Source organism: Candoia aspera, chromosome 11, assembly GCF_035149785.1.
Source record: "Candoia aspera isolate rCanAsp1 chromosome 11, rCanAsp1.hap2, whole genome shotgun sequence".
Lineage (NCBI taxonomy): Eukaryota > Metazoa > Chordata > Lepidosauria > Squamata > Boidae > Candoia > Candoia aspera.
Window position 1 is genome coordinate 16,049,824 of NC_086163.1, and position 17,794 is coordinate 16,067,617.

Sequence of the window (17,794 nt, forward strand, 5' to 3'; positions counted from 1 at the left end):
ACTGTAGAGGATAAATCCCTACCTTCTTCCTTGTGACAGCTCTTCAAGTATTGGATGGTGACCATCAAGTTGCTCCTCAACCTTCTCTTCCTTAGGCTAGCCTCTAAACTCTTCACTGACCTGACCATTCCCTTTCTTTTCTCCACAGTATTTGGCATAAATACTCATATGTAAGAATGCTAGGTGAGGCAGAATGAAAGTGGAGGCACGGTAGATGCAGACTTTAGAGAAACATTTATTTTGAAGGTTTCTCCATGTGAAATATGCACCGCAAATGAGCTTGTTTCTTTGAGAGATTCCAGGAGGAGTGGCCAGTGGCACATGAATAGATGTATTTCTCTTTTTATTGTCCTAAGTTCTCCAAGGATTCTTTGGGTGACTTGTTTAATTATATGTAAAATTGCTTTATAATATTCTGGATTTGCCAGATTCGTTTTAGAGGATGTATGGAGGTTACTTTGCAGGTATGCTCTGCCCCCTTGTGGGAAGAATATGAACATGCAAGAAGTAGATTTCAGAAAATCATTGGGCAGGAGATGGGAAAATCTTGAGACAGTTTTATTATTTAAAAAAAATGGGATCTGAGGTTTGGGGAGAATATAAATCAATAGATGCCTGCTTCAGTAAGAAATGTTGTATGCCATATAAGCACTGGACAAGCTTCATTCTTATTCTTGTCTTCTTAGTATTGTAGTTTTTTGCTAAAAATTGAAGCAACTGGACTGAGCTATGCAACAGGAGTAATTCTTGTTTTGTGGGTTAGATTCTGCATGACACAGAATACGGAAATATGAATGACACACTGGTGTTAGAATTGTCACCACTCTTCCATTTTTGATCCTGTCTTTGAAAACTCGTAAACCTTTCACAGAATTAGGAAATTGAAATACAAATCAAACAGAGCAGCAGTTACCCCATGCAAATCAGTTTGTATTATAGAACAAATCAGGAACTTGTCTGGGCTGCCATGTTAATATACCAGCTGCAATTGAACACTGTAAGTTGGAAGCATTTGGCCCTTGATCGGCTAATATGACAGTAGGGGGCTCACTGTCAATCCACCATTCTCTGTCTACCTGCTTTTGCTAGGTGTTCAGCTAAGTTCTTGAAGAAGCAGGGTCAGGGGAAAAAAGATGGAACAGTATTAGCTCTCCAAGGTTGTAGAGGGTAAGGAAGATGCCCTTCATGGAAACATGCAAGAATTGTTACCTAGGCAAAAGGAGCTGAACATTTTTTAAAGTCCAGAGCAATGAGAGAGCATCTGAAACCAGGTCAGGTAGACACCTTCCTGATTCACTGGAGTATAAGAAGGGAGAAGACGTTCAGCTTGATCAGGTTTGCAAGATTCTGTTGTTATAACCAATCTCCATAAAAGTACAGGTAATTCTCGCTTAATGACCACTATTGCGACTGGAATTTCAGTTGCTAAGCAAAGCGGTCATTAAGCAAATCTGACCCAATCTTATGGCCTTTTTTTGCAGAGCTTGTTAAGCAAATCATGTAGTTCCCCATTGATTTTGCTTGCCAGAAGCCAGCTGGGAAGGTCAAAAACGGCAATCACATTTACTGTGGGACAATGCAATGGTCATACAGTAAATGTGAACCAGCTGCCAAGTGCCCGAGTCATGAATACGTGACCACAGGGATACCAAAACAGTTGTAAGTGCAAGGTCTAGTTGTAAGTCTTTTTTTCAGCACCCTTGCAAGTCCAAACTGTCACTAAATAAACGGTCGTTAAGTTTTTGACTTCCTATGGAATTGATTTCCTGGTCTGGTCTACCTAGTGGGTAGGCCAGATTAGAAAGTGACTCAACAGGAAGACTGGAACTAAACTTTATTGAGATAGACTGTGGTAACCGAATCTTGCAAATATGCCTGTGTTTTCCCTTCCCTCCCTCTTATACCCCAAGGAGTCAGGGGTAAGCCAATCTGAGTCTCTCTCTAATACTTTCCTGCCTCCCTGGGCTCAACACATGCTTCTGCACCTGGTGTTGTCTTCATGGCTTCTAGAAGATAATCTCTATAGCTCCCTACAAACATCTGCTTCTTCTTGCTCTGCCTGGGCTCCCTTACTGGTTGGGTTTGTGGGTGGTGATGAAAAGGATAGCAAAGAAAGCAAGTCGAATGAGCCTCTTTAGACATTTGCAGCTAGCCTTACACAATACCACTTCCTATGTGATGTTTCAGGGTATAGTAAGAGCAAATTACAAGAATCTGTTGATCAAATCTATTGACCGAACAACCGATATTGTTTCAGTCTGTTCCAGAAGTTACTGGGATCAGCCTTGTCAATCAAATCACCTTGGGAGGAGGTTGAAATTGACTATCTCCAATTGCTTCTCCTTGCTGGGGTTCATTGACCAGCTTTGCTTTCAGAATTCCTACATTCTTAGTGGCCAAGAGACAGTTCTGTGTTTGTGGCTCTGCCCTCCATGGATTAGCCAAGCAAAAAATGCTGGTTCTTTCCAACCTCTTACAGCCTAAACCAAGAATTGATGATAGGCGATGTGAAAAGTTTTTTTTTTTTTAATTTGTAGGTGCCTCCTGAATTCCTCCCCTCTTGTGATTCTCTTTGCTTCTTGCTGTTCTATGGAAACCTTCTGCTTGAGCATTTCATGTGGGTTCGGCCTGCTGAAGGCTTCCATTTGCCAAAGCTGTTTCCCCCCTCATTAGCATAGGGCTGCAATCAAACTCTAATTCCTGGAATAAAATACTGCAGAATATGTTATGGAGACAGTTAAACCTTCCATCTCCATTATCTAGGATGGCTCCTTACCTTTTATTCAATGGGTAACCTTAATGCCAGGGTTCCTATAAAAGCTCCTCAAATGGCTACTGTGGCAGCGAGTCGATTTTCCTTTGAGTAAAATAATCCTCAGTGAGTGAGGCATAATGATCATTTACATTAATTAGGCAGGCACCTAATGGAGTGTTCAAGAGCGGCTACTTCATTGGAATTCTTCCGTGAGCAGCTCCAGCCATCCGGCTGAACGTTCCAAGGCCATCATTTTGAAATAAGCCTGTAGACTGTCAACGTGGCCAGCCAGCCAGGCAGCAAGGAAGCAATTGGAAGAGGACCCTTCTTTTCTCCTGCTTTACATGATGGGACCCTCTCATTGTCTCTCTTGAGTCTGTGTTAGGAATCTGAATTAATTTCCTCTGCATTTCCCCGCGCCCTCCCCAGCATTCTTATGATGACAATTTTGAGGTGTTTTCTGGATGTTTGCAGAAGCGAGGCGCAGTATCATCTTTTTCCTCCTTCAAATGCACGCTTGTGAGTTTGTAAGCATTTGAACATGGATTCCTGGAGATTACCTAGGGTGCAATCCAGTAAAGGTCTCTACTGATTAAGCCCCATTGATTCCATCATGTAATCTCTTTGATTGTGGCTGGGCTTGAGGTGTGAACCAGACAGCATAATGTGTGAACATTCAGTGTTTGTCAGAGGCTCTAAAGGAGTTTTTAAACCCCAAAGAGAAAATATGCCTCTAGTCCAGGGTTTCTCAACCTTAGCAACTTTAAGATGTGTGGACAGGCTGGCTGGGGAATTCTGGGAGTTGAAGTCCACCCATCTTAAAGTTGCTAAGGTTGAGAAACCCTGCTCTAGTTCTTCCTTGTTAATATGTACAAACATGGACATCTGAGGGTAGGTTAAATGACTCTATAATTTGCATCATTTGCACAATGTCCTCATGAAGATCATGACATCATGGTGGCTTCTATAGAATGCCTTTCTGCTCAAGCCATTTAATTGCACTGCAGGTGAGCCCAATTTACAGTGCAGAGGGTTAATTCAGATCATGATAATTTGGAAGAAAGGTGGACAAGAAATTTGTTCTATTTAATTTTTTTTTCCAGTCTCTTACCTGTTTCTAGCCACATTTTCTTTCTTTCTTGAATCAATATGCTGTTTCTCTCATTTTTTGCTTTAAAGGGTTTTTAAGCTATAGATTTCTTGGAACAGAGGTAGCCTAGATTTGCTGTACATACTTAGTAGTTTTCGTTCATATTTTTAAGCTATGTTGATGAGTGTTTAAAGTTTGGAAGCCCATCCTTAAGGAGCTCCGGTTTAGACCACGTGTTTATATCTTCTACAGGTTTTATTTAGAAAGAGCTTTGCCCATTTTACTTTTGTTCTTTCAAATTGTTTCAACCTGATCATGACTTGCTGTTCTGCTGCTGGCCAGTTTTCAACCTGCTTTTCTCTTTTAATTGTGTTTTTGTATTGGAGATTTTTTATACATGATTGGCTTTGACAGAACGAAGGATGTGCTTCCTTATTCAAGGCTGCCAGATCTGGGCTGCAAACGTTCATATGAGCACTAGATGGCAGCAAAGCTTTAGGTCTTTGCTGCCATCTAGTGGTTGTTTGCAATTTTGCAGCCCTGATCCAATAGCTGTACCTGAATAACACTTTTCCTTGTTACGCCAATATCTCATTCAATATTCTGTCTCAATGGTGCTCCAATGGATTAGATCCAGGGGCATTAATGTTCACTGTCTCTCTCCACTGGAAGCATAGTTGTCCTTCTCGATAATCATCAGTTATTCAGTGCTTCTCAGGAAAGGTGAGAAAAATCTGTGAAATATGTCCCCTTTCCACTGTGAGGACAAGGCTGTTGCATTTCTCTTGGATTTAAGTGGTGCAAACCAACTTAACAAGCTACTGAAATTTTGTAACATAGATAATTATTGGAAAGGGGGTATCTTTGAAGAACAACTTTCAGAGTGTGCATGTTGGTCATACATCACATTGTATATACGTACAACATTTTGTGTGTCCTTCACAGTCCAATGAAATAGTTAGTCCTTACTTTAATTTGGATAGCATCTTCACTAACGATGTCGATTTAAGACATCCATTAAAGGCCCATAATGTTAATTAACTGGACTGTGCCAATAAAGTTCTATTAGCCCTCCCTATTAAATTAATATGATAGGCATTTAACAGATGTCCTAATTAGATGTTACATCACAGAATGAAGTAAATCAGAGTCAAGTCATTGTTCAAGGGAAAGTCTGTGCTATGTAAAAAAAAATTCTAACTTGATAACAGCAGCATCAATTTTACCCAGGGAGGAAAACTGAACATTAGTGCATGGGGGAAAAGATTTTGGGATTGTAGTAGCCAGATTCCTGAATATCTTGGCTTCAGAAGTTCTGATAACAAAAATGGGAACTTTGGTGTTAGCAGAACAAAATAGCTCCCCCCCCAAAAAAAATGGTTTAAAATTTTCCAAAGTTGTCAAAGGGATCCATGGTCCTTCCTACTGAGATGTTCCTACCAATTTTCCATCAGGCTGTTTCTTCAGTCCTCCTGACTCACCATTTCTAACTCTGGGAAGAGTCAGACTTTGTAATGGTATGTGAGAAAGACCTTGAGAAATGGGGTGAAGAGATGCTGCCTAGGGAATGGTCAGATAAGAGAGGGCAGAGCCTGCAGCTGCATAATGGGTGGAGAAAGAGGCTCAGAAGGGACCCTTCTCAGGCTGTAAAGGAGACAGTGGGGGGTTTGTACTTTCAGACTTGCAAGATTCTGTTAATGTAGCCTAACAATAAAGTAGTAGCTCATCTGGTTGTGTTTGCTGTCTGGTCTACCTGGAAGGCTGACAGATTTGAAGGCAGGTGGGAGGTTTCTTACCCTGAATTCTCCTGTCTAAGGTTAGAGGTTCCACAGGGAGAAACCTGATCAGTCCTTTGGCCCAAGATGCATCTTAGTCACCAGAGGAAAAATCTGGCCTTTAGCTGTTCTATGTTATGCCTGGAGACATCTGTTGAGGATAAACATTAATAAAAACAAAGGATTTTGCAGATGGAAAAAAAAAAGCATAAATGGTGGATCAAGTTCATCTTTTTCTCCCTATAGGCCACAAGGGCTCCAAACCTATTTTAAGGTGTGAGGCTTTGAAAAGGAGCATTTTATGCATGGAGCATTCTTACTGCAAAGAAATTATGTGTTCAGGCATGTCTTTATTTATAATCCTACCCTGATGAATGCCCTGGTATTCTCTTTCATTTCAATGTCATTGTGCATCCTGTTTTTTTAATTTTGGTATAGTTAATCTTTGAAACACACATGTCCTCTTGAGAATTATGCTTGGTAAGAGAGACACGCCTTTTCTTTCCTTGACATAAGGAAAAAACAATGGAAGGAGCTTTGCATTACAAAGCTTGGAATCCAATGTTGCTTCATAAATGCCTCTGAAGAGTTATTTTTTTTATATACGAATTTGATGACAGACACAGAATTTTACATGGTTCAACAGAATGCTCCCTGCTATATGCAAGAGATGTTCTAACCTTAGAAAACAGCCTAATTTACATAATCTTTTTTCCCCCCTTTGGGATAGCCCTCAATATGTTCAGTAGTAAACAGCGAGCTCACCATCTAACTATGAAAGTTTTTTTTTTCTCTTCAGATATGGGAAGCATGGGGAACAGAAACAATATATTTTTCTCTCTGGGATATCCTTCAGAAACCGAGGTCAATCAAAATAATTTGTCCAGGGTTGCATACCACTTGAGATAGCAGCTAAGCATTCTTGAATCTTGCTATTAAAACAGGTCCACTTGCTACACATGTGTGTGTGTGTGTGTGTGTAGGAGCAGTCTAGCTGTAATGGGGACTGTTAAGAAATCCTATGAAATTGTATGAAGGGAAAGCCTGTTAAATTCAACAGTTAGGTCATCTGTGGCGTGGTGGGAAGCTGGACCCTATCATCCTGCCTCACAAATATTCTTAGAATTTTTCCTTCTATCTGGCCTCTGTGATTGGGGGACTAAAACTGCATGAAGGGAAACTGCCTTGGGAGCGATTGGCAGGAAATCCTTTATCAATGCACCTAATACACTGCCCAGCTTATGTTGACCCTTAGTCCTTTGCCTGTTTTTGATGGTCTTTTGGATGATCATGGTCTTCCAAACAGAGCTGGCCAAAAGAGGCTTCAGACTTGGCAGGCCACTTTTCTGACACATGTGTGAATTCGCTTTTTGAATGTTAGATGTTGTTCTGCAGGAACTGGAGTTCACAATTGCAGCAAGAGGCTCTTCTGCTACCCCCTCTTCCCACAGCTATAATATTGATGTGCCCTGACAGCTGAGATGGCTCGTCTCTGTAGCAAATGTGTCTTCTGAGCTACCAGTGTTTCAGAATCACTCTGACAAATCTAGTGTTCTGTGCATCAAAGTGACTCCAGTCTGGATCCAGCCAGGGAGCAGAAGCAACTGAATGGGGCTGGGCCAAGATCCAGATTCAAAGGGTAAAATGTGAGTTGGGCATGCAAGGAACACCTGTTGGGAACACCTTAAATCAAACCTAACCTGTTCTCAAGTTCACTTGGCAGCTGAAAAGGGCAGTTACACAATCGCTGGGAAATGAGTGGCTGCTTTACAAGATTCTCAGCCAGTGCTATGAGCATCTGAAGCATCTTTGAATTCCATCTTGCCCTCTGAATCTGGATCTCTACTAACCCTACTGCTGACAGACTTAATTTTGTTACTGGGCTTGCGTGATAGACTGAACCGTAAGTGAAGCAAGTAGGCTGGGCTCACCTGACTTATTCAATAAAACCCCCCTTCACATGTTCTGTGAATGTGACTTCAAGGAGTTCTACTCTGTTACACATTTCTGCAGGGGGAGGAGGAAGAAGATGAGGATGATGATTGTGAGGAAGAAGGAAAGGTTCTCCTTCTTTCTGCTTTATATTCCACTTCCAATTCCCCATCCTTGCATTTACAGTTGGGTTATTAGCATGACCCAACTGTATAATGCTTACTATAGATCAGAGATAGCCAACTCTGAGCACATCACTGCTTTGGACACATTTTTTTTTAATTTCCAAAGATTTTCATTCTATATTATACACAAGAACATTTTAAATAACATAATACAATATCCAACATGGCAGGAGAACAGAATTAGAACTGATACAACCTCAACATCTTCAGAAGGCCAGCCAGAGACTTCCACCAAAATCAATTCAAGCAAGAACCCTTCTTGGATTAGATACAAAATTAGCCCTGAAGATACAATCCAGGCTGCTGCTTCTTAGAAGAAAATATTGTTGTGGACTCTCTGACCCTTGGAAAGAAAAGGCTAGTTTCCAAACTTACAGAAAAAAAAAATCACAGATCCATTGTTCCTTGTCCCTTGAACTTTTTTGCAGAACGCTCGCTTGCTCGAAACTGGATCCTGCTTCCGTAGATATAGGACACGAAGCCATCAATTTCTATGCTGAAGATGTTGTTCCGCTTTGGAATAACTGAAATAATCCAAGAAAAAGCCTTTTGATTGAATGATTTAACCCAGCGTGCAGACTTTACAGTGAATGAACAGAGAAGCCCCTCTCTCAAAGAGTTACAGTCAAGAAGTAGATATTTAAAGAAGGACAGGAAAGAAAATGGGGAAGGGATACAGCAAGGAAGAGTATGTTAGTATTTCAGTTGCATACAGGTCCAGTTTACAAGAGATATATTAAGGGACTTAGTTGCAAATACCAATGAAATAGTTCTGCCCAGCACCAGATTGGGAATATATACAGGTAGTCCTCGATTTATGACCACAATTGGGACTGGAACTTCCGTTGCTAAGCAATGCGGTCTTTAAGTGACTTGCACCCAGGAACAAGAGCACATAAGCCCAGAACATGGCCCATAAGCCCATGGCAACATCTAGAGAAAGAGGAGGAGCAAAGAACTGCAGAAAGGCAAGGAATGTTCAGCAACACTCTCAGGCTGAGCTCAGAGGGGAACAGCTTCAGTGGCGATGCGTAATTATAACAGATATAATTCAATTTTGCTGAAGTTTTACCTTGGTTACATTACAAATTCAGCTACAACTTCTGGAGAAGATCTGCGGGGGGAGGAAGCTCTCAAAGTTTTAGAGTGTACCATTCACTCTGGGTTCACACAACCCTCTAGTCCAGGTGCTCTCCAGCCTTGGTTTAAATTCTTAAATACCAATCTCCTATTTTACAAACATTTTACGCAGCTCTTCGGTCAAAAGGAACCCTGTACCAATCAAGTCCGCGGCACGGTCCTCATACCTTTCAGCTTGTCTTCTTTCGTGATAATTTTGAAAACGTGTTTCATTTCCTGTAGGATGATGCCCGTGATACCAACGTAGGAAGGACATTTGGATTTAGTCACTGAAAAAAGAAAAAAGAAAAAGGTCCTAAAATTGAAGCTGGACAATCAGTTTAAAGAGTTCCCTGTGGTGACCGCTGCCCTTGAGAGTCCCACTGTAAGGCTGTGTGTAAATGTGTGGGGGGGGGGGAAAAGGGGGAAACCAGAATTTTAGCCTTGAAAGGAGCCCTCCACGTGGCTGAATCCAAACCCCTGTTCAGCATAGGGACCTGCATCAAAGTAATGTCTATTACAATCGGTGGGACTGCCTCTCCCTGAGGGTATCTGTCTGTCCCACTAGATTGCATGCTCCAGGCCCTTTCCTTCAAACGTCGCCATCTTGCAGAACCTAGGAAGGGTGCCTTTTCCATCATGGTCCCTGCTCTGTGAAAGACCCTTCCCCTTGAAATCCGGCAGACCCCCATCTTCCTAGCTTTCTGGAAAGCCATTAGGAACTGCCCCCCCCACGCCCACCCACCCCCCACACACAGGGATAACAAGACTGGAGTCTGGGAGACTGCCTAGCTGGAGGGATTTGGTTGGATTGGATGCTGGGTTTTCCTTGTTTTTGGGATGGCTGTATGGCTGTTTCTGTTATTGCCATTAGTCCTCCAGTGTTGCGCCTCACAAGATGGATGGCAATATAAATCTTAAAATAAAAACAACGTATCTCAGACGTGTGGCTACTCAGCTGCTATCCAACAAAGCTACCACTTCTTTGGGTACTGCAATCTATGGTCAAATTGCTCTCACCATTAGGACGATCTTCCTGGCATTCAACTGGAATCTCTCTTCCTGTAACTTAAGACTTTTATTTGTAGGAATAATGGAGAACAGGTTTCTTCAGCCTGGCACGCCACTTGAGATACCAGAAAACCAACCTCTGCCCCACCATCCTTTCTCAAGGCTCAACCCAACCTTTGCCCTCACCCTTGCAAAACTTAGTTTCTAGCATACCTGTGGATGTGTAACATTATACCCAGTCAGAAAAACAGGGATGCTAAGAACTTTTCACCCTTCTCAATGACAGAACCCATAATCATCAGGGAAGCAGAAATACAGGCCAGACAAAAGGACTTCTTCACCTGGTGTGCAAGTGAATTCAAAAGGGGAGGGAACTGTGATTTACATTTTTTGGAAAGTGCAAATTTCACTAAAAAAAAAAAGGCATGGGAATTGAGCAAGAATACCTGTCACAAGCGCTCCATGGAAATCTGCTTTAAGCAATTTGGTCTGAATCATCTGTGGCTGTCTACAAAATATATATAGAACTACATTAAAATTCTTCCAGAAAGTTAAACCAAAGAAGGGTAAGATTACAAGACATAATTCTGAAGTTACGCTAAACTGCTCACTTCCAGCAGCTAAACAAGATGCTATTTTTACTTGAAAATATGGCAATGATCATAATATTGATTAAATACAGAGTGTAAACCCCACCCAGTGACTGAATAAACTAGCAGCACCTGGCTTTACAGACTGTGCTAAGCCAAGCTATAGCTTATAAACCTCACTGGCTGAGCTCAGAGGAAAAATGCTGAACAAAAAAAGACCGTCTCATCCCAGTTACATCAACCCGTCCCACCCGCTCATGCAGAGAGGGCATGCTACGGACCCCGTCTGCAAGAGAATGCCATCTGGCAGGGCCCAGGAGGTGGGCCTTCTCTGCAGTAGCTCCCACCCTTTGGAACATCCTTCCCCCGGAAGTGAGGTTGGCCTTCTCTCTTCTGGACTTCTGGGAAACGGCTGAAGACCTGGTTTTGTCACCATGCCTGGAGTGGGGAGAGAAGGAGCCACTCTTGGGGCTGGTTGGCTCCCTAGTCCTGCCGGGACCGCTTCTGGTCCCCTTTGGGTGGAATTAGATCTGCCATCACTTGGATTTTATTATATTTTATATTTATTGATATTATTCTGATTCTATTGTATTTTATACTGTTTTATTGTGAACCACCCAGGGTCCCCCGAGTGGGGGAGATGGGCGGTAATAAAAATATGACAAATAAAAAAAAAGAAGCAAATCACACGATAGCTTAGCAAAGCCTGAGAATCCAGCTAGCTGAACTGCGAGATTCTGCAAGGCCTAAAGAACCGACTTTTAGATCCAAAGAGAATGCTGAAAAAAGGCTGGGATGCAGCTTTTCTGGAGTTATTTTAGTTCAGAGTTCTAGGTAAGAGATTCTAGGTTTAAATGCTCTTCTACATAAAACCCTTATTTTTAGAAATCTAAGGCAGAGCTCTTTCCCATGAGCTAGGTTTCATATAAAAGAGATCTGACTTAGGGGATCTAGGGTTTTTCAAACTGTGTTTCGCAGAAACCTAGGGTCCCACAAGACTGAATGCACTCAAATGCAGCCAGTTCTCTTGAGCTTTAAGTCTTGATCAGAGGCTCCAGGAATGTTTAAAAAAAAAAAACCCAACAGGTTCAATGGCCTAAAAAAGTCTCAAACCCTGACTATAAACTATTTTCTTCTCAAGCTCTGAAACGGAACAGAGAATGCTAATTCCATTTAGTCTTATCCAAAGATTTTCCACCAGGAAAGAAAGTGCCAACTTTCCAAGGAACAGCCTCCTTCACCACTAAGCAAGTCGCAGTTTGCAAAAAAAGAAGGAATTAGGATAACTGAACTTACGCGTCAGGTTTCAATCCATTGCAGAGATCTCTAATGTACTGTTTCCAAAGCTCATGCAATGGTATAAATATCTCGTATCTGCGGAATAAGCAAAAAGCAAGGATTATGTGCAGCAATTGGGGCATCTATAAAGTGTATTTCATTGGAACAGGATTTCTTCCTGATTTAACTACTGATTAATCAATTTTCTAGAGAGCCAGTTTGCTGTAGTGGTTACGGCACCAGGCTAGAAACTGGGAGACCCTGAGTTCTAGTCCTGCCTCGGGGACAAAGCCAGCTGGGTGACCTTGGGCCAGTCACTCTCTCTCAGCTCTAGGAAGCAGGCAATGGGAAACTACTTCTGAAAAACTTGCCAAAAAAACTGCAGGGACTTCTCCAGGCAGTCTCTGAGAATCGGACACGACTGAATGGATTAAAAAAAATAGCTATTTTCTTAGCTCAGTGGGGATGTATTGCATTTCAGATCTGAAGTGTGGAAAATTTCTTCGGAGCAGGGGGGGGCGGGCTAAGCAGGTAACACATGTCAGCACCAAAGGTGCTGACATGTGTTATCTGCTTAGCCCTCCCCCCTACCCCGCCTTTAAAGAGGCTATGTCTTTTCCTGGACCTGCAGACTAGCCATCTGATTGCAGGAAAATACTTATTTTAATTAAGGAGGCACCAATAAAGTGCGACAAAATGCTTTGGAGCAGGTGGGGCAGCACTGTCAGGACCTCTTTAATTTCAAACACACCTCTCCCTGAGATTGCACAGATGCAAGGTATTTAAGGAAGCACTGACAGGTGCAGCGAGGATGGTGATGTCTGCTCCAAAGCATCTTTCTGGCTTTGCATCGAAACACCAGTACATCCCTACAGCTCAGGAATGTTTTAAAGTGGGAGTTCCTGACACAAATGGATATAAAAATCCAGGATTTTCCATGTAGACATGCCTTAAACCATCCACTTCCCCCAACCATAAAAAGCTTCAGAGCAGAGTTTCAGCTATTTAAAACACGCCGCTGTGATTTTTAATCAGCATATGGGACAAATTGTTACTAAAGGAGGCTTTTAATTTTTCTCTGGAAATTCAGGCTGTGTGTCACCTTAGATCTTTTCTAACTCTATGAAAATTAAGCTAATTATCTGCTGATGTTGCTTTGGGAATCCTTTTTTTCTACTGGATCCAAATGGCTCCCTGTAGCGTTGACAGTTTGGAGGGACTGAATCCATAGCCGTGGGCTTCCAGGCCTCTTCTTCCTTTCTAAATCCAGCAAGTGCAGGTACTTACCCTGCATTTGAGACCTCTTTAAAGTACTTTCAAACAAAGCAAAAACGGCCATGGCTTTAAAAGAAGGCAGCTTAAAATAAAAAGATCACTCACTGCCCTCTAGTGGTGAACCACCATTCCAAAAACTATTAAAAATGAGCGATCAGAGATTAGGGATATGCCACAAAACAGCTATATATGGGGGCAGTTTATAGCAGGGATATCCAACAGAGGTGTGCAGTATTTGGATACAAAGTGGGAAAAGGTGCTTGAGAATAGCACAGGCATCCTCATGGTCCTGGTTAGGGTGGTGCATTTTTCTGGCCTTACTCTTGTGAGGGCCTGGTGTAAAGGCATGTGGGAATGACCTTGGGAGACAGGAGGAAGACCCACAGGCAGGTCCGATAAGAGGCAGCTGAGCCCATAGAAGGAAAGGGGATGTGGCAAACATCTCAGAAGGGACCCTGCCTAGTTTCTTGGGCTGTAAAAGCAAGGGAGGAGAGATGTATTTTCAGACTTGGAAGTTTCTGTTAATGTAACCTTACAGTAAAGTAGAATTAGTTCACCTGGGCGTGCTTCCTGACTGGGCTACCTGGTAAGGCTGACATCAATCTTACAAGATTGAAAGTACATCCTCCCCCCTCGCCTTTACAGCCCAAGAAACCAGGGAGGGTCCCTTCTGAGATGTTTGCCACGTCCCCATTCCTTCTGTGGGCTCAGGTGCCTCTTATCTGACCATCTTCCTGCCTGTGGCTCTTCCCCCTGTCTCCCAAGGTCACTCCCACCTACCATTACATCTGGTCCTTGCCAGTGGGCATCAATCCACTGAGCCCCAGGAAGCCCAACCTGCCTTACTCACCTCTGCTGTTCTGGAGGAATCTCAAAGAGGCGCATTTCTCGCCTCTGCTTGGCGGATAATCCTTTCCTCTTCTTGTTCCGCTGCCGCGTCCTCCTCTGGTGGGGATGCTCAAGGACAACTGCTTTCCGGTTTAAGTGTTTCTCAATGTCCTCCTCGCTCTTTTGGGGCATGCTGCGCTTCAGAAAGGCTTTTACAAAGGCCTCGACCTTCTTGGATCCTTCAGGCTGAAAAAGAGAAAAGAAATAAGCTCCATCGGGCACAGCAGAGCTCGAATTCCCATTTTTGGGTTAGTTATTCTCCACACAATCTTTATCCCGGGGAAAGATTTTATTAGATTTGTTAAGGCTGCTAACTCCAAGAAGACGCTTGGCTGCATTTAATAGGTCCAAAACATATGTTAAAAGCACATTAATTGCCCAGACCTGTAAAACTCAGCAGGGGCTCTGCAGCTACCCTAACCCCAGGATGGATTAGATCAGTGTTTCTCAACCTTGGCAGCTTTAAGACGGGTGAACTTCAACTCCCAGAATTCCCCAGCCAGCCATGGTTGAAGTCCACCTGCCTTAAAGCTGCCAAGGTTGAGAAACACCGGATTAGAGATTACACATAATTGCCCTGTATCATTGTGTTTGTAGGAGATTTTAGGTGAGAGAGTGGGATGAGGTCAGACGAACATTTTATTCTTTGCTTAGTAAAATATATAGGTATGCTGCTTCAGCTTGGTGGTTCCGGGTAACTGACAAAAATAAAAATGCAATCTACTAGTGAGTAGAAAACATAAACTTCAACCCAAGGCCTTGGTGAAAAATACATTTTGAGCTTGCTCCTGAATTCCAATGCTCTTAAAATTCCACAGCAAATTTGTTCCACACTATAAGCCCTTCCTGCTTCAAATGGCCTACACGTTAATGATACCTTATTTTTTACAGGAATTAGTGCGAAATAACATTTGTGTGCTTCATGGCATGATTTAAAGGGGGTACCACAAAAGAGTACTGAGGACCATATGTAGCCTAATGGTGCCTGCTTGCATTTTGGAGTTTAAAGGGCTCTGAAGTCCCAGAAAATTTAGAAGGCTTACAGGTAGCCCTCGACTTATGACCACAACAGGGACCGGAAAATTTGTTGTTAAGCGGTGTGGTCATTAAGCGAGGCATTACGTGACTGCACCCGAGTTTACATTTTTTGTGGTGGTTGTTAAGCAAATCACTGTGGTCGTTAATAAAATTCTTATAAAAAAATAAGTTTAAAGCAAAGATAAAAGCTACAGAAAAACAAAAAACTACAAAGAAAGAAAAGGAAAAAACTAAAAAAGTGTAGAAAATTTGGAAGGCTTACTGCAGTTGTTAAGTGAATCACATAGGTCCCCATTGATTTTGCTTGTTGGAAGGCGGCTGGGAAGGTCACAAATGGCAATCACATGACCCTGTGGGGATGCTGCAACTGCTTTAAGTGTGAGGACTGGTCGCAAGTAATTTTTCCCAGTGCTGTTGTAACTTTGAACGGTCGCTAAATGAATGGTCATAAGTCAAGGACTACCTGCATTTCTGAGCAGATGTGTTGTTGATTTGCTTTGTTTTCATAAAGACCACCACAATTCATCTCCCACTCTCCTGTGAGAAGCACATACCAAAGACATGCTTCTACTACATTTATTTCTGAGCCTAGAGTAATGTACTTGAGATGGGCGGTTATATAAATTGAATAAATAAATAAATAATAAAAAATACCTGAAGGTTCAAGAGTTTTGCTGTCGGCTCAGGCAGTTGTCTATATAATACCTCTGGAAAATAAAATATAGAGTTTTCATTAGAAATAAAAGTTATAGACTGTTTCAGGGATATGCCCATCCCTCTCCAAGGAATGTCATGTTTGAAATTATGGAAAAACACAGACCTGAACCATATTGCTACAAAGACAGAACAGTTTAGAAACATGAGATTTTTTGCTCTTTTATGTCTATGACATCCAGCAAGCCACCCCAGGTTGTATTTTATGCTGGACTTTTAAAGATGATGCCTGCACGTAAAAGCCAACTCACAGTGTGTATTTTGTTACAGGCCTAAGTGGCCTGTTTTTGTACAAAGATGCCTTCCTGCCAGACATGCATTTTTGTTTCTGTATGTACAACATGAAACAACTATTTCTTTAAAAAGGCCAAACAAACAAAAAAGAGCAACCTTCTGTCTGAGTTAAAAAGTTACAAAACCCCCCACAAACAATTAGAAACTCAATTGTAGCAAAAAAGCAAAAATAAACTCCATTGAGAAAACGTCTACTGCTAATATCCTACTGTGGTGTTTCTCAGCCTTAGGAAATTTAAGATTCTGGGAGTTGAAGTCCACGTATCTTAAAGTTCCTGAGGTTGAGAAACACTATCCTATTGCCTTCTCTCTTTACACCTCCAGCTTTTATCCACAGTAATCTTCAACAGCCCCATTATTCCATACAAAAACCTCTGGGTCTTACAGCCAGGCTTAAATCTACCCCTTTCTTTGGATGACTCTAAATAAATTGAATTTTCTCCCCTCTCCTTAATTCAAATTCTGTTTCTTGGCCACTTTTAAGTGGGAGGGCACAACGTAGTGAGAGCAGGCAAGTTGTCTGAAGACAGGCAGAGCTCTCTAAATGTCTCAGGTACAATAAACCCGAGGAATAACATCCACCAGCAAGGGATGCAACACGAAGTTGACGCGCAAAGTGCTCCTGTTCCGGATTGCAACCAACCGCAGCCCCCTCTACAAGCCAAGCTGGGCTTCTCCTTATATGTACATGTCCTTGTAGTTCACTTGGCAACAAGCAATACAAAACAACAATACACAAATGGTTTGCTGCTGCTTTCTTCTGAGTTTAGCCTTCAGCCCTGGGATTTCCAGGTGGTGTCCTATCCCTGTGCCTAACAGGTCTATGCTCCACTCCCAGGCAATGCCCTCTTCCAGACAAAACATGCCTGGATTCGTTAATCCTACTTCTCCCTTAATTTTCCCCTCCCACTTAATTAGCCTCTGGAGAGAATCTGGTTCTCAAAAGTTATATTTACAAAGTCAATAAATGCGGATTAAGACTCCTTAACTAGGCGAAAAAAAAAGAGAGAGAAATGCTCCTTCTGGATCAACTCGAAAACGACAGGGTTTGAGTCCTGTGCGAGGAGTAGCAAAAACGTCACTCCGATCCACTCCACTTCCCCAATGGCGTTTCCTAATCCCAAACCAGAGTCATTTCGGATTAAGCGCTACTTTCTCCCTCTGCGCGCCCAGGCAGAGGGGAAGAGGCCACGAATTCAGGCTCTTGAAAGACTTACTCTCCATCTCCATCTCCGGCAAAATTATCCTCAAAATGCTAAAAGCCGCAAGGAGCCGCGGCCGAAAGAAGACCTCAACCCAAACCTCCACGAACGAAATGAAACGCGCATGCGTCGCCGCCGCTCTCAGATAGACTAAGAGGGAGAGAGGCGGAGACAAGAAAACCGCCAATAAAAACGAAGTCCGGACCCAGTGAATCCGATCCAGAGAACCGGAAGGGGAGGGGTGATTTACGCATGCGCACTTACATCTTTAGAAGCCCCACTCGCTTTTTTCCCCCTTTTTTTGCAGAGATGGCGTTGCACCATGTTACCGCATGCTGCTGGCTGGGGAATTCTGGGAGTTGAAGTCCGCACGTCTTAAAAGTTGTCAGGGTGGAGAGACACTGTCTAAATTTCCCCGCCCAGTATTCTGGGTCAGCGCGTAGTCAAAAATAACACGGCAATGTTATCCCTCTACAAAATAACTGCAACTCTCTGCTGCTGATCTACATCTAGCCTTTTTTTATGCGTATTTGCTCGGGTGAAGGGTGCAAAGGACTGGCAAGGGAGAAGATGCTCAGAAAACCTTGATTTCATCACTTCTTCAGTCTTTTTGTCAGTCCTGAATGAAAGGGCCACTAATTTCACGGA

The 17,794-nt window shown here is 42.6% G+C and overlaps 1 protein-coding gene across 1 annotated transcript; it reads right to left on the reverse strand.

The window, feature by feature from the left end:
* Positions 1-7,366: 7,366 nt before the first annotated feature.
* POP4 (POP4 homolog, ribonuclease P/MRP subunit) lies at positions 7,367-17,241 on the reverse strand. The gene is made up of 7 exons (XM_063312953.1): positions 17,162-17,241; positions 15,591-15,643; positions 13,861-14,084; positions 11,754-11,831; positions 10,314-10,375; positions 9,045-9,146; positions 7,367-8,261 (listed from the first exon to the last, which is right to left on the reverse strand). The coding sequence occupies exons 1-7, from the start codon at positions 17,172-17,174 to the stop codon at positions 8,125-8,127; spliced, it is 669 nt and encodes a 222-aa protein (XP_063169023.1). The 5' UTR covers positions 17,175-17,241; the 3' UTR covers positions 7,367-8,124.
* Between the last annotated feature and the right edge of the window lie 553 nt (positions 17,242-17,794).